This window comes from Rhinoderma darwinii, chromosome 4, assembly GCF_050947455.1.
Source record: "Rhinoderma darwinii isolate aRhiDar2 chromosome 4, aRhiDar2.hap1, whole genome shotgun sequence".
NCBI classification, from domain to species: domain Eukaryota; kingdom Metazoa; phylum Chordata; class Amphibia; order Anura; family Rhinodermatidae; genus Rhinoderma; species Rhinoderma darwinii.
Genome location: NC_134690.1, coordinates 24,473,807 through 24,491,998, shown reverse-complemented (window position 1 = coordinate 24,491,998; position 18,192 = coordinate 24,473,807). Strand labels below are relative to the sequence as shown.

General features: G+C 41.5%; 1 protein-coding gene across 2 annotated transcripts in view; it reads right to left on the bottom strand.

Moving 5' to 3' along the window:
- Positions 1-15,257, bottom strand: part of LOC142759067 (cytochrome P450 2K4-like) — a 33,239-nt gene extending 17,982 nt beyond the window's left edge. The window contains exons 1-4 of one of the 2 annotated variants that reach the window (XM_075860907.1): positions 14,942-15,257; positions 10,037-10,232; positions 9,681-9,843; positions 6,622-6,771 (exon numbers count right to left, since the gene is read on the bottom strand). In XM_075860907.1, the coding sequence (XP_075717022.1) occupies positions 6,622-6,771; positions 9,681-9,843; positions 10,037-10,219 (496 nt within the window). In that variant the 5' untranslated portion in view covers positions 10,220-10,232; positions 14,942-15,257. The remainder of the gene's footprint in view (positions 1-6,621; positions 6,772-9,680; positions 9,844-10,036; positions 10,233-14,941) is intronic. The other variant, XM_075860906.1, reaches the window with a different exon arrangement.
- Positions 15,258-18,192: the final 2,935 nt, after the last annotated feature.

Sequence of the window (18,192 nt, the reverse complement as noted above, 5' to 3'; positions counted from 1 at the left end):
AAGTTAATAAGAAAGGAAAAAAAAAAAAATATAAAATTATATATATATATATATATATATATATATATATATATATATATATATATATAAAAAAATTATTTTATTTATTTTTTTGGGGGTTTGTTTTGTTGTTTTTTATGTTTTGTTCTTTTCTTTTCATTTACATGGTGCACTGAAGTAAGTGCACCATGGGATGGTAACTTATTTCTAGAGTTTATTATTATTTTGTTTATATTTTTATTGTGATTATTATTTATTTTGTTTTATATATGTGGTGTTTTTTTTAGGGGGCCATTGGTTGGCACATGGTTTTTAAGAGTATGTTGTATTAAGTGTTATAGTTATGTTTTCTTGGGGTTGGGGGGGTTTAGGTGTGTGTATGAATGAGTATGGGATTATAGTTATGTATGCATGGGGATTTATGTAAGAAGGGCCAGGCTGGGTAAATTGTACAGAAATATACATAAGTTTTGTTTTGTTGTGTTTGTTTTGTAAATACCGTTTATTTTGTAATGTTTTATATTTTTCTATTAAAAGAGTACCAGAGAAATACTACTAAATATGTATTGTCCAGATTCTGCAGTTTTTAGAAATGTCCCAGATGTGGCCCTACTGCGCTCGTGGACTAAAACACAAGCCCTAGAAGCAAAGAAGCACCTAGTGCATTTTGAGGCCTCTTTTTTATTAGAATATATTTTAGGCAGCATGCCAGGTTTGAAAAGGTGTTGAGGTGCCAAAACAGTAGGAATCCCCCAATAGTGACCCCATTTTGTAAACTACACCCCTCAAGGAATTCATTTATGGTTGTTGTTACCATTTTGACCACACATTTTTTTCACAGCACGTATTTGAATTGGGCTGTGAAATGAAAAAAATTTCATTTTTTCCAATAAAATGCCATTTGTGATCAAAATTTCTTATTTTCACAGGGAACAAAATACCCCATTTTGTTGCCCAATTTGTCCTTAGTGTGGCAATACCCCATTTGTGGTGATAAACTGCCGTTTGGGCCCATGGGAGGGCTCAGAAGGAAAGGAGTGCTATGTGTTTGTTGGAGTCCAGATTTTGCTGGATTGGTTTTCGGGTGCCATGTCGCATTTGCAGAGCCTCAGAGGTATCAAAGCAATGGAAACCCACCAAAAGTGACCCCATTTTGGAAACTACACCCCTCAAAGAATACATTTATGGTTGTTGTTAGCATTTTGACCGCACAGTTTTTTCACAGCACCTATTTCAATTGGGCTGTGACATTAAAAAAATGAAATTTTTTCCAATAAGATGTAATTTTTTATCAAAATTTCTTATTTTCACAGGGAACAAAATACCCCATTTTGTTGCCCAATTTCTCCTGAGTGCAGCAATACCCCATTTGTGGCAATAAACTGCAGTTTGGGCCCATGGGAGGGCTCAGAAAGAAAGGAGTGCTATGTGTTTGTTGGAGTCCAGATTTTGCTGGATTGGTTTTCGGGTGCCATGTCGCATTTGCAGAGCCCCAGAGGTATCAAAGCAATAGAAACCAACCACAAATGACCCCATTTTGGAAACTACACCCCTCAAGGAATTCATTTATGGGTGTTGTGACCATTTTGACCCCATAGTTTTTTCACAGAACTTATTTGAATTGGGCTGGGAATTAAAACAAAAATATTTTTTTCAAATAATATGTAGTTTTGGCTGAAAATTTCTTATTTTCACAAGAAACAAAATACCCCATTCTGTTGCGCAATTTGTTCTGAGTGCCGCAATACCCCATTTGTGGTGAAAAACTGCCGTTTGGGCCCATGGGAGGGCTCAGAAGGAAAGGACCACCATTTGGCCTAGTGGGGATTTTCTATTGCGAAGTCATGTATGCAGAAGCACCTGAGGTACCAGTACAGTTGAAACCCGCAAGAAGTGACCCCGTTTTAAAAACTACACCCTTAAGGCATTCATCTAGAGGTGTAGTGAGCATTTTGACCGGAGACATACACCCCATAAACTGTAATGTGGTTTCTCCCGGGTATGGCAATACCCTACATGTGGCTGTTATCAGCTGCCTGGACACACAGCAGGGCTCAGAGGGGAAAGACGAGGGGGGATAAGCTGTGCGGAGTGCATCAGGGTAAGTAAAATTGGGGTAAATTATAAACCAAGGGATGGATGATAAATTTGAAAACACTCTCTTTCATACAGAGCTCTGGTTATTCGGGACACGTGTCACATTGATATATTGTGTCATCCATTATCGCCCTCTTATAGCAGACTTTGCACCTCTTGACTTTGCACCTCTTGACTTTTTCCCTTCTTGCCAGTTTGGGGAACTTCTCCTGGAAAGTGTTGCTGCCCTGGTAGGATGCGTGTGGCCCCGCTTCCAGAAGTACTGGGTGCCCACCCTTCTTGGTCCCTAAAGATTAGGTTCTTGATAATCACCTCTTGAAATTCCAGGAAAGTTCCTGTCTAGCCTGCACATCGATGTATCACGTACACATTGTACAATGTCATCTGTATGATGTGCCCGGCCAGCTTCTTATACCACACCGCATGGCGCTGTAGGGCTTCAGGACTTGATCTGACAAGTCCATCCCTCCCATGTACCTATTGTAGTCCAGGATGCAGTCTGGTTTGGGGGTGGCCTTTCCTTCATATATCCTAAACCTGTAGGTATACCCTGATGCACTCTCACATAGCTTATACATCTTCACGCCATACCTTGCCCTCTTACCCGGCAGGTACTCACGGAATTGAACCCTCCCTTTAAAATGTACCAGGGACTCATCAATAGAAATACACTTCTTGGGGGTGTATGCTTGGGAAAACCGGACACTGAAACGGTCTAATAGGGGTCTCCGTTTATACAAACGGTCAAAACTGGGGCCATCTCGGGGTGGGCACGGCTCCTTATCAGTATAATGTAAGAAGCCAAGTATTGCCTCATTTATTTATTTTTTTAGGTTCCAGTTCAGTTCTGAAGTTGCTTTGAGGGGCCCATATATTAGAAACCCCTATCAAACACCCCATTTTAGAAACTAGACCCCTCAAAGTATTCACAACAGCATTTAGAAAGTTTATGAACCCTTTAGGTGTTTCACAGAAATTTAGAGCAAAGTAGAGGTGAAGTTTACATTTTTTTTTTGTCAGAAAATCCTCTTTATACAATTTTTTTTATAACACAAAAGGTTTTACCAGAGAAACGCAACTTAATACTTATTGCCCAGATTCTACAGTTTACAGAAATATCCCACATGTGGCCCTAGTGCGGTAATGGACTGAAGCGCCGGCCTCCGAAGCAAAGGAGCACCTAGTGGATTTTGAGGCCTCTTTTGTATTAGGCACCATGTCCGATTTGAAGAGGTCTTGTGATGCCAAAACAGTGGAAACCCCCCAAAAGTGATCCCAATTTGGAAACTAGACCCCTTGAGGAATCCATTGTAGTTTTCTTGGGGTGCATGCGGCTTTTTGATCAGTTTTTATTCTATTTTTAGGTGGCGTGGTGACTAAAAAACAGCAATTCTACTATTGTTTTTTTATTCTATTTTTTTTACAGCGTTCACCGTGCGCTATAAATGACACATTCACTTTATTCTGCGGGCCGATACGATTACGGCGATACCAGATGTTTATAGTTTTTTTTATGTCTTATGGCGTTTGCACAATAAAAAACGTTTTGTAAAAAATCATTCACTTTTTGTGTTACCTTATTCTAAGCGCCAGAACTTTATTATTTTTCAATCAATAAAGCCGTGCGAGGACTTATTTTTTGCGTAACGAACTGTAGTTTCGATCAGGACCATTTTTCGGTACATGCGACCTTTTGATCTCTTTTTATTCAATTTTTTGGGAGCTGAAGTGACCAAACAATTGTGGTTGTAGTGCGGTTTATTATTATTTTCTTTTACGGCGTTCACCGTGCGGGATAAATAATGAAATAATTTTGTAGTTCAGGCCGTTACGGACGCGGCGATACCAATTATGTATAGTTTATTTGTTTGTTTATATATTTTTATTAATAATAAATGACTGATAAGGGAAAAGTGGGGACTTTCACTTTTATTTTCTTATTTTTACACATCTTTTTTTAACTTTTTTACTTTGTCCCACTAGGGGACTTGAGGGCAGGAGGCTCTGATCGCTATTCTAATACACTGCACTACATGCGTAGTGCAGTGTATTAGAACTGTCAGCTACTCACTGACAGCAAGCATAGTGGGTCCTGACGTTGTCAGGACCCACTAGGCTTCCGTCTATGGCATAGCCGGACGCCATTGTTTGGTGTCCGGTTGCCATAGTCACCATCGCCGGCCGCTAACGTGTAGCAGGCCGGCGATGGCAGCTTAACCCCTAAAAATCCGCGATCTCTATAGAACGCGGCTTTTAAGGGGTTAATCAGCGGTGACACAGCGATCGGTCCCCGCTGTAGGAGCTGTGACAGCTGCTGTACGAAACAGCAGCGTCAAAGCTCCTGTATGTGTCGGGAGGACGGCCGAAACAGCCGTTACTCCCGAGACGTACTATTAGGTCATGGAGCGCGAACGATACAGCTGCCATGACGTAATAGTACGTCCAGGAGCGGGAAGGGGTTAAAAAGGATTGTGCTAAAGTAGCAAAATACAAAAAGTCCTTATACGTTACGTCGACTGAAAAATTAAAACGTTATTGGCCTCGGAACGCAGCGACGTTAAAACTTAAGAAAAATCACTGTGTCCTGGAGGCCCAAAATAACTGCGTCCTAAACGGGTTAACGACCTGATACAATTTACCTTATGCTTTTTATTCTGGGTGTTTATTTTGAGTATTTGGTCAGTTTAGAACTACGGAGGGCATGGTTCATTTTTTTTTTTTTTTTAAAGGGAAGGTTCACCTTTGAAGAGGTTATCGGTGACTGTGACATTTCTAGAATGCAGCGGCCTCGGCACCGCTTTGTCTTTTGACTTGGAGACCTTTGGAAATCTTTAATTTGCTACATTGGGACTGTAGTGGCTATGCCCCCAGACCAAACCAGAATAGAAATATCAGCTATTTCCTAGTCTAAGTCCATCAAAGATAGAAATCTAGATCATCTTCTGATAATTTATTGTATATTTAATATTCCACTTTCTGCTAAACACACTTCATAAGTTTAGCACTGGTTCACTTTAGCAATTACCATTGGAATATTCAGATTTTTGTCTCCATTCCAATTGGATGCTATTAGTGATCTCGCTCCCAATTAGAAATCCATCTGCACTGTAGCGGAATATTTAAAAAGCAATAAAAAAAATATTCAAAATTGCCAACTCAGGTATCGGAGATATATCTCGCCTGCCAATTTGAGACCCTCATTTTCTGACATACACTATATGGGGAAAAGTATTGGGACACCTACACATTACACCTACAGGAGATTTTCTGACATCACAATCTAAATCTATAGGTATTAATATGGAGTTGCCCCCCCCACCCCCCCTTTGCAGATAAAACAGTTTCCACTCTTCTGGGGACTTTCTACAAGATTCTGTGGTGTCTGTGGGAATTTTTGCCTGTTCATCCAAAAGAACATTTGTGAGGTCAGACACTGATGTTGGGGGAGGGGGTCTGGCTCGCATTCTTCACTCTAGTATATCCCAAAGGTGTTGGATGGGGTTGAGATCAGGACTCTGTGCGGCCGGTCAAGTTCTTCCTCACCAAACTCCCCCAACCAACCAACCAAGTCTTTATGGAGCTTGTTCACTGGGGCACAGTCATGCTGGAACAGAAACCCCAAACTGTTCCCACAAAGTTGGAAGTCACAATTGTCTAAAATATCTTGCGTGCTGAAGCATTAAGATTTTCCTTCATTGGAACTAAGGAGCCGACCCCTGGAAAACACCCCCATAACATTACCCCTCCCCCACCAAACCGTACAGCTGGCACAATGCAGTCAGGCGGGTAACGTTCTCCTGGCATTCACCAAACCCAGACTCGTCCATCAGACCGCCAGATAGAGAAGCGTCACTCCACAGAACACGTGTCCACTGCTCCAGAGTCCAGTGGTGGCGGCTTTACACCCCTCCACCTGACGCTGGGCATTGTGCTTGGTGATGTAAGGCTGGCATGCAGCTGCTCGGCCCTCATGCCATGAAGCTCCCAGGCACAGTTTTTGTACTGATGTTAATACCAGAGGAGGTCTGTACTCTGCAGTTATTGAGTCAGCAGAGCGTTGTTTACTTTTCTGCACTTACTCCTCAGAACCTGGCGCCCCCGCTCTGTAACTTTACGTGGTCTGCACTTCGTGGCTGAGTTGCTGCGGTTTCTTCCACTTTACAATAATATCAGTCACAGATGATGGTGGAATATCTAGGAGGGGAGAAATTTCCGGAACTGACTCGTTACATCGGTGGTGTCCTATTACAGGACCGCGCTGGAGGTCAGTGATCTCTTTACAACGACCCGTTCGATCACTAATGTCTGTAAAGACGACTGCAGGGCGAGGAGCTGGATCTTATACACCTGGGGTAATAAGATGGAACCTGAATTCAATGATTAAGGGGGAGGGGGATAATACTTTTCTCCATATGGTAGATCCAGGGAACTGTTAGGAAACGTGAGCCTACCCTTTACACACGACACTTCCCCAAAAGCTTAGAAAACATTATTAGATATATTATTTAAGAACACATTACTAACCTCCATAGGATTTAATCTTCTTTATTAAGAAATCGGATTCTTCATTAATCTTGTTCTCGATCGTTTTCTTCCCCATCCCAAAATCTCTTAGTGTTGAAATGGTAAATCTTCTCATCACTTTCCAGTTCTCCCCATGTGCAAAAAGAATACCTGGAAATGAACTTGCCAACAAAGTAAATATATAAAATTACTTATTCAAGATTGTTTACCATGCAAAAAAAATGAAATGCAAAAAGCTGTTAGGTCTTGGGTGGCATCATTTACTGCCCATTCGCTTGTCTACGGAGACATTTCATAATCTTATAGTCAATGACTATCCTTGAATACGATAATGTATTGAGTAACCTCCCAAGCTCCCCCTAGTGGTGGTTTCAGACAGCCAGAATTTTATCATTTAACACTATGGAGTTAATTTTATGAATTGTATTAGCTATAAAGATATATTATGACATTAATCAGCGACATGTTAATAAAATATGGACATTTCCTATAAGATTACTGCAGTCCCATATGAAGATTCATGTTTTCTGTTCACACCTTGTTTTTTCTCCATATTTGGTATATACGTTGGGAAATGCTCCCGAAGTGCATACTATGGCCCTGATGTTTGACATACAGTTGCATGCATCGCTCAGTGATTCCCATTGTAAAATATGTATACCGTGTGAAAAAAGGTATACTTGCCAGACGTATGCCAATATGGTATTATTTAAGTCTATGTCATATGCCCTATGGATACATTAACTATATACATCAGAAGCATTTCCTAAATATATGGCAATTCAAAGGGGAAAAAAAGTGCGAAACACAGAATTATTGTGTCTCATGAAAATAATTTATGTAATACCATGTCTGACCTCATGGTGTGCTGTTAAGGGGAAATTAACCCTAAAACCATAGAGTGCAAATAATTTTCTTTTGGTTTAATACTTGACATAGAGGTTGATATGAAGGTCCTGATCGAGATTTATTATACTGTATACAAGGTTCTTCATACGTCACACCTTGACATGTAATACTGTAGGATAAGCCATGATGGTGAAATCATTATATGAAGTTATGAGGTTGTCTAATGTTTTTCTTCAGTTATTTCAGCAGAACTTATTCAATATGATTCACAAATAAGCATGTCCATACCTTGCATCAGTGACGTGACGCTTCATCAAATGTTCTGCTGTACATGGCCATAAATTCTCATGTTGCAGAATAAACAATAGAAAAAAACCTGTTATTTTGTGCTTGATTATTTTTTGTAATATATTTCCAGCGTATATATAAAAAAATCCTCATTAACGAACACCACAAAGAAGCACGTTAGGGAGTTCTGCACATTAGACAATGCTATTGAGTTAGACACTTGGTATTGACACGGACTTGAATGGCACTTAAATATTCAGCCTCGGTGATGAAATCTTGGATATCTGCAGGTAGGACCAGCCTTACCTTGGATGATGACCTGTGTAGTCTATTCTATGAGCTCCCGTCCCCTCCATAAGACGTACAAATAACCATACCATATAGCACCTAATTATAAGCACCATAGGTTGACCAAATAATATTTCCATAGAGTTCCCTAAATCAGTTTCTCAATGTTTCTAAGCCAAGTGCCCCTACACAAATAAATTACACCAGATTACCCCCAAAAAAACTGTGCTACACATTAATAGCACTGTGCAGAACACAAAAATAGATAAAAACATAAATCAATTTTATTTCCAAAATAAATTTGGTAAAAAAAGATGCTATCAACAAATAAACAACGTGGAAGAAAGTTTTGTAAGGAGAGTCCGGATGCAGATTATGAAGTTACATCTACAAATATTTTTCACAGTAAGAAAATAAAATTACATGATAATATAATCTCTCAGTCTCAATTTTTCACATCTTTTGATGCTCATTTGTTGACAGCATCTTTTTAAACAAATTTATTTTTGTACTTTTAATTAATGGAAATAAAATTGATTATGTTTTAATCTATTTTTGTGTTATGCATGGTTTATATGCTCAAATAAGTTTCAATTTCGGTTGAATATGTGTTTCTTTGGGAGTTGCTAAACGTTCTCCTTCAGAAGGACCATATATAAGTATAGACATTAATAGCACTGCATGAGCACAGAGCAAGTACACCCTAGAGGCATGGTATGTTACCCCTTGGGGTATAAATATCATAGGTTGAAAAGCTATTGCCTAAATAACAATGCTTTATAGTGCCGCCCCCACCAGTGTTCAAATAAAACCATCATACAGTGCTGACATAATACCACCATACAGTGCTCACATAATACCAACATACAGTGCTCACATAATACCACCATACAGTGCTCAAATAAAACCATCATACAGTGCTGACATAATACCACCATACAGTGTTCAAATAAAACCATCATACAGTGCTCAAATAAAACCCACATACAGTCCTCGAATCATATCGCCATACAGTGCTCAAACAATACCACCATACAGTTATCACATAATACCACCATACAGTGCTCAAATAATATCATCATGCAGTGCTCAAACCATACCGCCATACAGTTCTCAAACCATACCGCCATACAGTTCTCAAACCATACCGCCATACAGTTCTCAAACCATACCGCCATACAGTTCTCAAACCATACCGCCACAGTGCTCAAATACCGCCATACAGTGCTCAAATAATACTGCCATACAGTGCTCAAATAATACCGCCATACAGTGCTCAAACCATACTGCCATACAGTGCTCAAATAATACCGCCATACAGTGCTCAAATAATACCGCCATACAGTGCTCAAATAATACCGCCATACAGTGCTCAAATAATACCGCCATACAGTGCTCAAATAATACCGCCATACAGTGCGCAAATCATATCGTACATTGCTCAAATAGTACCTCTATACAGTGACCGAAGAACAGCTCTTATTGCTATATAAGGTCTAAGTAACACCACTATACAATTAATATTAAGATTCATGCTACAGCACGACTAGCTGATGCACACACTCCAGCCCTGGTTGCAAGACAGTTCTCTGTGTATTGATATGTATGGAATTCACACCAAAAATTTAAGTTACCATATCCTTTCGATAGGTCGTGGAATATAGGGACATGAGGTCGTTCGGAAAACTCTTCTGCATGGTTGACAAGAGCGTCCTTCACAGTCTCATATCCACACAGTAGGACGATTTTCTGGCTGCCGATCTGTACGCTGAACACCGGGCCATACTTTTTAGAGAGCTGTAAATAGGAAAGGGATATATAAAAACATTATTGAGAGAGTTTTGGTGAACTAAAAAGAAATAAAAGAGATGGACCAATAGAATTTTAAAATTCTTCTCTATTGGCCCCCCATTGGCCCTGCAGGCCCGTTAGAAGACATAGGGAGTTGCTATATTATACACATACTGTATTCATATCAGTGTTATAATACCTCTATAAAAGTCTTGTATGGCCTCTTGAAGTTTAAAATGTGCAGGTTTCCAATGATCGGTAAGGGTTTAGGTCCAGGTGGAAAGTTTTTGAAGAGATTATCTTTTGGTTTATTAAAAAATTTTACGAAAAATATGCAAAATACAATCAGTAGAAGAACCGTGACCGGGTCAATAGCAATCATGATTCTGTCAGTCCTAAAATAGAACATAGAAACTTTTAGTTGATGTCAATGATACAATAATTTGTGATTCAAATACAGAGTCCAAAAAATGTAAATGCCACCAGATAAATGCTCAAGAAACTCAAATCAAGTTTTAATGTTAAAAGGGTTTTCCAACTTCTGACAACTGATGACCTATCCACCGGATAGGTCAGAAGTACATGTGGGGATCCGACACCAGAACGCCGCAGAGATCAGCTGGTCCGGTGCACCAGACCTAAAGACGGAAGCAGTTAGATCCGGCCACGGAATAGCGGCCGAACAGCAGTTCTGCAGCTCTGCTACTATTCAAGTGAATAGGAGCAGACCTGCAGTTCGGCAGCACGGCCGCTATGCTATGTATGGCGCCAACTGCTTTATGTGCCACAACATCCGGTGCCCGCAGGCCACCGGAGCGACTTATCGGTGCGTGGTCCGGGTGTCGGACCTGCACCGATGACATACTGATGATCTATATGGTGGATAGGTTGTCAGTTGTGAGAAGGTAGACAACCCCTTTAAGCATAATAAAGAAATGTTGATGACCCTTCCTGCTCTGTAGAGATCTCTTCTCAGCAGTCATCTCATTATCATCACAAGCAGGATTACACTGACAGGTAACACATATATATATAGATAACACAGGATCCACCATTCATAATAGACTGATCTTCCAGTTCTGTAGAGATCACTTCTCAGCAGTCATCTCATTATCCTCAGCAGTCATCTTATGATCAACACTACCTGCAGTCTCTCTCTCAAAATAAAACAAAATCTACAAATCTCAAAATAAAAACAAACATCATATAAAAAAAGATTACTTTTTACTATTTAGTTTTTATTAAGAAAAAATATAAAAAGGTGATACATTCCCATTAGGGCAGATACAGACGGACGTTGCGTTTTTGCGCGCGCAAACAACGCAGCGTTTTGCGCGCCCAAAAACCAATTGACAACTGCGTGTTCACATCAGTGTATGATGCGCGGCTGCGTGATTTTCGCGCAGCCGCCATCATAGAGATGAGGCTAGTCGACGCCCGTCACTGTCCAAGGTGCTGAAAGAGCTAACTGATCGGCAGTAACTCTTTCAGCACCCTCGACAGTGAATGCCGAACACAATATACAGCAACCTGTTAAAAAAAAAAGGAAAAGTTCGTACTTACCGAGAACTTCCCGGCTGTTGCCTTGGTGACGCGTCCTTGGTGACGCGCCTCTCTTGACATCCGTGCCCACCTCCCTGGATGACGCGGCAGTCCATGTGACCGCGGCAGCCTGTGCTTGGCCTGTGATTGGCTGGAGCTGTCACTTGGACTGAATTGTCATCCCGGGAGGTCAGACTGGAGGAAGAAGCCGGGAGTTATCGGTAAGTCAGAACTTCGTTTTTTTTACAGGTTCATGTTTATTGGGATCGGTAGTCACTGTCCATAGTGCTGAAACAGTTTAACTCTTTCAGCACCCTGACAGTGACTATCTCCGGACGTCGCGTACCGGAAATTTTTTTGCCGGGTTCGGCCAAAACGAGTTCGGCCGAACCTGGTGAAGTTCGGTTCGATTGTCCGGGTTCGCTCATCTCAAAGACACTCCATTTGGATGTTTGGAAACAGAAAAGCACGTGTTGCTTTTCTGTTTACATTCATCCTTTTGACAGCTCGTGCGCTGTTTCAGTCGGTTCGCACGGAAGTGCTTCCGTGCGACCTGCGTGGTTTTCACGCACCCATTGACTTCAATGGGTGCGTGATGCGCGAAATACGCGGAGATATTGAACCTGTCGCGCTTTTTGCGCAGCGGACAAACGCTGCGCAAAAAGCACGGACTGTCTGTACTGCCCCATAGACTTGTATTGGTCTGTGCGTGGCGCGTGAAAACCACGCGGCCCGCACGGACCGAATACACGCTCGTGTGAATCCCCCCTTAAGGGAATAGAAAATAAACCTATTGATATTTGGAACAAAAAATAATAATTTAACAAACTAGATGTTCAAAATGATTGAGCTCAGGAGTTTCAGCCACTTACTGCATAAAATCAAGCACACAGCTATGCAATCTCTATAAACAAACATTCGTAGTAGTATGGGTCCTACTGAAGACCTCAGTGACTTTACACGTGGCACTGACAATGGATGGGACCTTTGCCACAAGCCGGTCATGACATTTCTGATCTGCTATATCTGACCCTGTCACATGTAATTGCTATTATTATCTGCACGATCTGCTATGGTCACCTGTAAGTGTTATTATTATCTGCTAGATCTACTCCAGTCACCTGTAAGTGTTATTATTATCTGCTAGATCTACTCCAGTCACCTGTAAGTGTTATTATTATCTGCTAGATCTACTCCAGTCACCTGTGTTATTATTATCTGCTAGATCTACTCCAGTCACCTGTAAGTGCTATTATTGTGAAGTGGAACCATGCAGGTGGAATAACTGCTCAGTAACGAAGTGATAGACCAAGCAAACTCAGAGCGTGTACCCCAAGTCCTGAAGCACGTGGGCTAATAAAATCGCCTATACTTCTGTTATATAACTCACTACAGAGATCCACATCGCCTCTGGAAGTGACATCAGCACCAGAACTGTGAATCTGGACCATCAATAAATGGGTTTCCATGGTCACTGCACACAGGCCTGAGATCACCATGCACAATGCCAAGCGGCTGCCTGAGTGGTGTAAAGCCACCGCCACTAGACTCTAGAGCAGCGTGTTCTCTGTGGTGATGATTCATGTCTCACTATCTGGCAGTCTGATGGAGGAATATACGTTGGGTGGATTCCAGGAGAACATTACCCACCACAATACAGAGTGACTACTGTAACATTTGGTGGAGTAAGGGTAATGGTCTGGGGCTGTTCTCAAGTTGAACTCCTTATTTCCAGTGAATGGTAATTTTAACATTGCAGCATACAAAGACATTTTACACAATTGTAGCTTCCAACTTTGTGGTTACAGTTTGTGGTTCGGCCCTTTCCTGTTCCAGCATTACTCTGCCCCAGTGTACACAGCGAGCTTCATAAAGGCATGTGTGAGGAGTGCGGCGTGGAGCAACGCGAGTGGCTGCATGGAGTCCTGACCTCAACCCCATCCAACACCTACGTTCACACGCAGAGTTTTCAGGTGTATTTTGGGGCATAAACGCCTCCAAATACGCCAGAAAAAATGGTAGCTAAACGCCTACAAACATCTGCCCATTGAAATCAATGAGAAAAACAGCGTTATCTTCAGGGAGGGGCGTTTTTTTACGCCGCTGTTTTAAAAAAACGGCGCGTGTCAATGGAAAAACAGCTCCAAAAACGTCTAGAATGAAATCCTCAAAAACGGTTTCAGCTTCAACAGTTGAACAGCAGCACACGTCTCCCAAATTTCAATCAATGGTCAAACGCCCAATAAAAAATGGCGACGTTTCAACCCGTGACGAGTGGAGGGTCTTTCTTGTGGACAAGTGGAAAGATCCTCCACTTGTCCCGGGTCGAAACGTTGCCATTTTTTACTGGATATTTGACCAATAAAAGAACATATTGATTTAAAATTTGGGAGACATGTGCTACTGTTCAACCATTCTTATTCTGAGGATATCCTGCGGATGTCAAATGTCCTTCATGGGAAAACCCCTTTAAGTTTCTATTTCCACCACGTTTCTGCTCTACGGCAGTGACTACCAGTACAATGTAACAAATACTCTTAGGGTATGTTCACACGAGGGCGTCCGTAACGGCTGAAATTACGGAGATGTTTCCGCCTGAAAACATCCCCGTAATTTCAGCCGTAACGGCATGTGCAGGCGCTTGAACGCCGCGTCCATTACGGACGTAATTGGCTCTGCTATTCATTGGAGTCCATGAATAACGGCTCCAATTACGGCCCAAGAAGTGACAGGTCACTTCTTTGACGCGGGCGTCTATTTACGCGCCGTCATTTGACAGCGGCGTGTAAATTACGCCTCGTATGAACAGACAAACGTCTGCCCATTGCTTTCAATGGGCAGATGTTTGTCAACGCTATTGAGGCGCTATTTTCGGACGTAATTCAGGGCAAAAAAGCCAGAATTACGTCCGTAATTAGTGCGTGTGAACATACCCGTACATAAGATTTTTGAGGTTTAAAAAAAAAAAAAAAAAGGAGTAGTCACCTAGACAAGTATCAAATAGCCTTGCGTATGAAAAGTGGAAAAGCTACTCAGAGTTGGTCAGATGAAGCAGAGCTGACGTTGTTGCAATGGAGTTGCGAAGACGCAGCACGTAGAGGTGACTAAGATGCACCAGTGTCAAGTCACTAAGATGTAGCAGTGTCAAGTTAATAAGATTTGATTGGTTTTCAGTTGCTCAGATGTAGCAGTGCCGAGTTGATAAGATGAGGACCTTCAAGCTGCTAAGATGTAGTAGTGTTAGGGTAGTACGATTTGGTTGGTTTTGAATGATCAGGTGAATTAGAGCTGTGTAAGTAGTGGTAGAGCTGCATTTATAAGATGTAGTAGAGCTGAGATGATCTCATGTACTAGAGCACAATAGGTCAGTAGTGGCAGAGCTGAATTCATCACGTGTAGTAGAGCTGAGTTGGTCTAAGGTTGTAGTCATTACGTACAAATGTGTTTTTACATACACTGAGGGTAATGCTACTGAGATATGATAGATTAGTGCACACAATGCAAACATTAGCCTAAGTACAGACGGATATAGTGTCCCATCCCCATAGAATCGCTGACGTACCTGTACTGCTCTATGGAGAGGACTGGCGGCTGAATTCCTGCTCCTCGCAGAATGAGCAGCTGCAGTTTGTTTTGCTCCGCTTGTGTTTGCTGGAGGTATGCAGCTCCACCCTGGTTCTTGTATTACTTTCTCAGGTTATGGAGGTTTATAATATAGGCTGCTCGGTATATAACTGACTATACAAACAAACCCGTGTCATTCTCCAACACAAAGGTGATTCCAAAGTCTTTTGTCTGTAGATTTGTAATTGGACATGGCTGGGAAATGCACCAAAAAAACAACCAAGGGTTATAGGGTTAAAACCTCCCCCGTGTGCCCTCACTCCTCCTGGCTCATCCCCCTCTCCTCAGACTGTTGTACATAAGACAGTCTGTCGGTAATGATATCTGCCATCTGCTGGTGAAAGGTGAACATTACATGGGAGATGTTCACCATTCACCAGCAGATGGCAGACAGAATTACTGTACATACAGACAGCCACATTATAAGTGGCCTATCTTGTACATGATGTGATCGGCGCTGTAATGTAGAGAACAGCAGTGTTTTTTTATTTAGAAAAACGATCATTTTTGAGGGAGTTATGACCTATATTAGATTTATGCTAATGTGCTGTGTAAATAAATGGAGAGAAGTGTATGACGCTGATTGGTCACTGATTGGTCAGCGTCATACACTCCTCTGTACAACGCCCACTTGGTCATATAGTAAAACACGCCCAGTTGTCTATTAAGAAACTAATTATTATAAAGCTAATATAGGTCATAACTCCGTCAAAAATGATCGTTTTTCTAAACAAAAACACTGGTGTAATCTACATTACAGCGCCGATCAGATCATGTACAAGATAGGCCACTTATAATGTGGTGACAGAGCCTCTTTAAGTTCTCCACATCACTGCTTACTGGAGCCGTCCTGTCCTGCTGTGCCCAGCCGCTCCGTGAGAGGGATCCAGCAGAAAGTGAGCTGGGTGACATTTGTACAGACTCTTTCAGCTCCCAAACAGCTCTTTATTTAGGATCTGGATCCCATCGTTATAAACCGCCACGGCTTATAAAACCAGCTCATTTTAAGACCGACACATCACTAAAATGTACGTGTATGTGTCAGTCTGTATAGGTACATGTGTGTATATGTATGTGCTTCAGGGTGTGTGTGTGTGTGTGTGTTACAGTGTGTATCATTTAAAGAGGCTCTGTCACCAGATTATCAAACCCCTATCTCCTATTGAATGTGATCGGCGCTGCAACGTAGATAACAGTAACGTTTTTTGTTTTTTTTTTAAAAACGATCATTTTTGGCCAAGTTATGAGCAATTTTATATTTATGCAAATGCACTTTGAAATGGACAACTGGGCGTGTTTTTTTTGTATTTCCAACTGGGTGTGTATTTTACCAACGGGGCGTTGTGAATAGAAGTGTATGACGCTGACAAATCAGCATCATACACTTCTCATCATTCCCACCCAGCTTCTTTCATAGCAGACAGCGTGACGTCACCCACAGGTCCTTCAACCTTGTCGTCGGGAGTTGTAGTATTACAACTGATGGAGTAGCGAAGGTTGCTTTCCCCTGATCTAGGATATATTGTAAATGCTTTATAGAGTATATGTCCGACTAACAGGGAGTCTATGGTTTTGAATGACTTCTTGAAGCATACGGGGGGGGGGGGGGTTGAAATGAAGTGAGCTACACTACATATGGTAATGAGCACGAGGCGGCACTCTACCCCGATTCTATTAAAAAAAAGATCATGCGAGTCGATTGAGGGCTACACACAGCGCCGCTCCTGTCCATGTCAGGTGATCATCTCAGTGTGACTAATCTGCAATACCAGACACCACCCATGAACAGGAGAGGCGCTGTTTCTGAATGAAAGCAGTCATGTTTTTGGAAACCTCAAAACCCCCTTAACATATGCTGCCACCTTCCCGTCAGCCCCGTTCTGAAATTAAGGATTTCACTTACAGGGGGCATTGACGTCCTGATTTAAAGCGCTCTCTACTACTCTGATCTGAGTGGCTTCAATAAGAGAATACAGGTACAACAAATATGGCTGCCATCTCAGCTCCCACGGGGCTCTCCACAACTCTGAATGGCCACTCGACATTTAAAAACTGCCATGTATAGCATCACTATATAACTAAGTAGATTTGCTCTTCAGGACCCTAGAAAAGCTGGGTGACCGCTGTAATGTGGGTCATGTTGGGTATTTTTCATTTTCCCCTTATATGACTTGGCCTCACAGACTCAGACAATCCACGGGGCTGAGATCTGATGATGGATTTGAAAAATATGAAACCACATCAATGCGCATTTACTGTTACTTTATACGGAAAATCCATTGACCTCAGATGATCACCTGACATGGACAGGAGCGGCGCTGTGTTTAGTCCTCAATCGACTCGCATGATCTTTTTTTAATAGAATCGGGGTAGAGTGCCGCCTCATGCTCATTACCATTACCCCCCGTATGCTTCAAGATGTCATTCAAAACCATAGACTCCCTGTTAGTCGGACATATACTCTACAAAGCATTTATAATATATACTAGATCAGGGGAAATCAACCTTCGCTACTCCATCAGTTGTAATACTACAACTCCCAACGCCGAGGTTGAAGGACCTGTGGGTGACGTCACGCTGTCTGCTGTGAAAGAAGCTGGGTGGGAATGATGAGAAGTGTATGATGCTGATTTGTCACTGTCATACACTTCTATTCACAACGCCCAGTTGGTAAAAACACAATACACGCCCAGTTGGAAATACGAAAAAAACACGCCCAGTTGTCCATTTCAAAGCGCATTTGCATAAATATAAAATTGCTCATAACTCAGCCCATTTTAGGCCCTAATGACCAAGCTATTTTATTCGTTTTTCTATAGTCGCATTCAAAGAGCTATAACTTTTTTATTTTTTCGTCTACATAGCTGTATGAGGACTTGTTTTTTGCGGGATTAGTTGTACTTTTTATTAGCACCCTTTTAGGGTACATATAATTTTTTTATTAACTTTTTTTGGGGGGATTATAAAAAAAAACCTGAAATTCCACGATTGTTCAAAGCGTTTTAAATTGACGCCGTTCACTGTGCGGTGTAAATAACATGTTACCTTTATTCTATGGGTCGGTACGATTACGGCGATACCACATATGTGGAGGTTTTTTATGTTTTACGACTTTTGCACAATAAAAACACTTTTGAACTAAAATTATTTGTTTTTGCATCGTCGCTTTCCAAGAGCCGTAACTTTTTT